Source organism: Odontesthes bonariensis, chromosome 21 (genome assembly GCF_027942865.1).
Source record: "Odontesthes bonariensis isolate fOdoBon6 chromosome 21, fOdoBon6.hap1, whole genome shotgun sequence".
In the NCBI taxonomy this organism is placed as follows: domain Eukaryota; kingdom Metazoa; phylum Chordata; class Actinopteri; order Atheriniformes; family Atherinopsidae; genus Odontesthes; species Odontesthes bonariensis.
This window is the reverse complement of record NC_134526.1, coordinates 16,889,792-16,894,439: the sequence shown is the minus strand read 5'-3', so window position 1 is coordinate 16,894,439 and position 4,648 is coordinate 16,889,792. Positions and strand designations below refer to the sequence as shown.

General features: G+C 41.7%; 2 protein-coding genes across 3 annotated transcripts; both read left to right on the top strand.

Annotated features, from left to right (window-relative positions):
• Positions 1–229: 229 nt before the first annotated feature.
• On the top strand, positions 230–2,207 carry LOC142371566 (methionine-R-sulfoxide reductase B1-A-like). Its single transcript, XM_075454258.1, has 4 exons — positions 230–340; positions 915–1,057; positions 1,238–1,352; positions 1,559–2,207. The coding sequence occupies exons 1-4, from the start codon at positions 286–288 to the stop codon at positions 1,576–1,578; spliced, it is 333 nt and encodes a 110-aa protein (XP_075310373.1). The 5' UTR covers positions 230–285; the 3' UTR covers positions 1,579–2,207.
• Positions 2,208–2,300: 93 nt separating this feature from the next.
• Positions 2,301–3,684, top strand: LOC142371565 (methionine-R-sulfoxide reductase B1-A-like). 2 transcript variants are annotated; one of them, XM_075454257.1, is made up of 4 exons: positions 2,301–2,759; positions 2,845–2,987; positions 3,068–3,182; positions 3,266–3,684. In XM_075454257.1, exons 1-4 carry the CDS (start codon positions 2,687–2,689, stop codon positions 3,292–3,294), a joined length of 360 nt encoding a protein of 119 aa, XP_075310372.1. In that variant the 5' UTR covers positions 2,301–2,686; the 3' UTR covers positions 3,295–3,684. The 2 variants fall into 2 exon arrangements, with proteins under 2 accessions (XP_075310372.1, XP_075310371.1); XM_075454256.1 differs by having other exon boundaries at positions 3,263–3,684.
• Positions 3,685–4,648: the final 964 nt, after the last annotated feature.

Here is a 4,648-nt window from a genome sequence, read left to right as displayed (position 1 = left end):
GTATGAGTGTGTAAGAGTGAGTGTTAGCACACTGATGTCCAGGGTGGTTGGTTTTATAACATCCTATTTATCATATCAAAGTTATTCAGTGCACAATTTTAATGGCAGATACATTTTGCATTTCTTATATTTTTTTTCACTTATTTACGTTGTTGCACCAGATACTTCAAATGTTCGAAGTCACGGGTTTTATTTCGAAATCTCACATTAAAACCGGAAGTACGTTGTTTGTTTTCAGTTTGCCTGAAAACAGAGATCCATATTAAACACGTAACGCCGAAAGTCATGTCGTTCTGCTCCTTTTTCGGCGGAGAGGTCTTTAAAGACCACTTCAAACCAGGTTTGTCCGTGACTTGAGCTTTTTCCGAGTAACGTTTTAAACTTTTCTCAATTTCGGCTGTTTGGAAGAGCCAAGTAGCTACTGTTTGCTAACCAATGTAGGACAAAATAACTTTAAAAGTGTGAAATGTACGCTGTTACCTTTTAATGGTGTACGGACCTGAAGGAAGAGATGATGATGTTAATGTGCTCACAGGATTTACAATCATAGACCAAAATAATTCAAAAACTTGTTAGCTGGTAAACTTTGGTAACCAGGTTCAGGTTACACAACAGCTCTGTTACAAAACTGGATTTAGCTTCACAAGGAAGAGGTTATGTCACTGAAAAAACATATCGGCAATCAGTTTAAACTGCACTTACTGTACTGTCATCGTTATTTAGAAAAAACTGGTAAATAGCCTTAAAATGTTAAAAGTGAACCCACTGATGAGAACAAACATGATCATATCTGTTCACTGTTTTAAAAAACTGCCAAGATTGTAAGATTAGTGAGCATTAACCTCAGTAGGAGTTGTGCTGTTTTGTTCTTTTTCTATGTCACATAAAACCATCTCTCATCCTTGCCCTCTCAGGGATGTATGCGTGCTCCAAGTGTGATCACCAGTTGTTTTCCAGTCACTCCAAGTATGAGCACTCATCTCCTTGGCCAGCCTTCACAGAGACCATCCATGAGGACAGTGTGTCTAAACACAAGGAGAGACCCGGGGCATACAAGGTGCAGTCATTTATTTACTGAGCCTGCAAAGTGAGCTCCGTGTCAGCACACTTTATTCTTTATTCCAAAAAGCAGAAATGGGTGCAAATAAATCGTTATGAACAAGTGACGTGAATGCTAAAGTTACCCCTGCGAAGGACTTGTTTTCAGAGCGAGATGCTGTGCGTTGTCTTGTTTCAGGTGAGGTGTGGGAAGTGTGGAAATGGACTGGGCCACGAGTTTGTGAACGACGGTCCAGGTAAAGGACTGTCTCGCTTCTGAATATTCAGCAGCTCACTGAAGTTCGTCCCTAAAGGTACGGCCTGATTACATCACTGAGCTCCGAGAATGTGAAGCTAACAGTTGTTTTGCAGATAACATTTGACCACCGAGCAGACAACGTGCTAATGATAATACACAGTTGCTTTCCAAAGTTTCCTCCAAGTGATGCAAATAGTCTCCCAGATGTGGAGTTGAAGTGCTTGTTTAATGTAAACTACACCTCCTTCTGTTGTTCTGCAGATAAGGTTGATGGGCAGTAAGGTGAGCTGTGAGAAGGCAACGTGGCAGGATTAGAAGTTTCTCTGCGCAGCCGAAGGTGTGGACAGCGAATGAAGTGTCCTGGGGCAAAACCCAGTCTGGGAGTACCAGGGCTCTGATGAATGGTGGCCTCACTGGACAGCAAGGGCAGAGGACTGGTGGCAACGCCTTTTAATATTTAATATGCAATCACTACAGACTCAGCAACTAGTTTAACCTCACGAATCACAGCACCGCTCTCTCATCTGTAGTTTTATTGATTGACATCATACATAATTAGATGGAATGGGATAATCTCATGGAACAAACAGACTTGTTAAAGTATTTCTTATTGAGTAAATGTGTATGAAACAGTGCTGCCTGTGTCAGCCTCTCAGGAGAGAAACACCGCATCTAAGAGTAGGGAAATCATTTCTGAAGATCACTCTTTTTCATTTCTATTTTTTTTAAAACATGTGGCCTGGAGTGTTTGATGTGCTGAATGCTGGGTGTAAGTGGCAAAACGTACATTTAAATTTTTTTTTAATTAAAACCTACCCATGTGATATAGAGCAGTTTAAAAAAGTATTTTGAGTAAACAAAGCACAATGATTGATAGGTAAAGAAAGAAAATAAAGATATTTTGAATTGACTCAGTGTTGTCTATATATTTTGTTGATCGACAGAGGGCTGTCATTTTTCTTCAACATATTTTAAATACTTCCAGTCCATCATACAAGCCTTAATGTAATAAAACATCATCAGATAAATGATTGTTTGACAGTTTTTCTGAGCTGATTTGGATTTTAAGACATTTTTAAGGTTAAAGATAATAAAAGTCAGCTCTTTTTGTTACACAGGATACCCAATTGTTACACATATTAGCCAATAAAAATATTACCACACATGGAAACCATAAATGCAATGTTATTGAAACCAGTTTGTGAGGGGGGGCTACTACCACTAGGTGGAGGCAGTGGCAGCAACAAGGTCAGGCCTTACACAAGTGCAACAGAGCTGTTGACACTTGATCGAGACAGACTGGCCTCTTCTAGTTTAAGCTGGGTGACCCTTGAAGAAGCATTTACAAACTTAGTGCAGAGATTTTCACTCTGACAGAAAGGAACTGATATGTCTGACACGGATGAAATGTCCTATTGCTCTTTTTCGGGAGGAGAAGTTTATAAAAGTCACTTCCAGCCTGGTGAGTGTCGAGAGAAGCACGGGGCTGCATGCAAAGGTGAAACACTTGTGAAAGTAGAGGCACGTGTGTCTGTTCTTGTTCTCAGGACTATACGTGTGTTCTGAGTGTGGCCATGAGTTATTTTCCAGTACTTCAAAGTTCGAGCACTCATCCCCATGGCCTGCCTTCTCAGAGACAATCCACGAGGACAGTGTCTCTAAGCACCCTGAGGCATGGGGACCCTTAAAGGTAGACTAACAAGATTGTGAGAGTCCTGCTATTATTAATGATGTGTTCTCATTTGAGTCTTATGGATTTAAAATCTTCAGGTTTGTTGTGGGAAGTGTGGCAATGGATTGGGCCATGAGTTCTTATACGATGGCCCAAAAGAAGGGTTGTCACGCTTCTGAATCTTCAGCAGCTCACTGACGTTTATACCTAAAAGTGAGTCTATCTCTGGTTTCTGTCGTTCAGCCTGAACGTAAGTGACTTGTGACTCACTGTTTTGAGTTGTTTCTCCACAGAAGAGGTTAGTGGGCCGAAGAGTGAGCTGTAAAAAGAGAAACCCTTCCTACTGCTGAAGGTGTCCACGGTGGATGAAGTGCTCTGGGATAAAGCCGTCTGGATCTCCTGGGCACTGAGGGACCGTGACCACACTGGACAGCAGGAACAGAGGACTCAGCTTAACTGTTTTTAAACCATGCACATTGAGACATTAACTGTGCAGTGGATTTAATGTTTAACCTGCCTCTATGGCTGGGAATTAAAGGCTCTTTAACAGTTACTCAGTTCATGAACCCACCTTTGTTAGAACGTGCTGCTGACTGTAGTACTGTAAACATTGTGTTCTTTTTCAGAAGTGTAATTACATGATCTCATCAGTTGATGGTGCTGTTCTGACAACTGGTGCTTTGCAACGATCATAGATTGTTTTTCTGTGTGTGTGTAAAAGGTAAAGATATGCAGCACTGTCGAGTTTGTGGCACTTTAGAGGTTTGGATGAGTATAACCATCAGAGAGGTTTCTGACAGGTCCCTAATTCATTCTGCTCCACCATAACCCCAGACATATACAACCAGACTCCAACAGAATTATCTGCAGCCTCAATAGAATCATGGAGCACTGTGATAGCCGGTGTGTAACCCCAACTGCATGTTAATACCATGATGTGGAGTTCTCCAACATGACAGGAACAACGGCTTCTCCACTGTACGGTGCTGTTTCTCTGTACCGTTTCAAGAGAAAGACGTGCAGTTATGTGGAAAACACTCCTTCAGTCCGTGTTACAAACGCAAGGGGATCTTGTTTTTTTTTCTACACAGCAAAGTTTTCTATACATCCCAGTAAGCAGCGCCTCTTGGTCGAAGGAGCTGGGGAATTTTAAACAAAGCGAGGATGTGGGGGGCACGTTCACCGGCTTTCATGCTGTTTAAGTGTCTGGGATGAGCAGGTGTGGGGCTGCTCGTTTCAAAGGCTGGAAGATCAGAGGGGGAGATGAAAGCATTGGTGTCAACCAGAGGATTAAGACAGGAAGTGCAAACATTCACGGAGAAAAATGCTTAAGCATTTAAAGCAAAGACTATTTTGCTCATTTGATGTGTGATGTGATGATTTTTTTTAAGGTACGATCAAAAGTCCTCCCTTTACTTTGGACAGAGCACCTGGGACAAACATGTACATGTGAAGGGATCCAGCCTCTTGTATTCAAAGAACAGTATTGTTATACTTTACAGTCTAAATTGATGCTCAGTTTTATTTTTTACCAAGCACGCCCTCACTGAGCTTAGTCCCTCGAACTGTCAGTTCCAGCCCTAATGCTGCCTTTGACTTCACCTCAAGCCTCCATTAATTAACCGATAACTTCCATGTGTCTGATTAGAAATCTGGACTATGATGTGTTCTGTGTAATG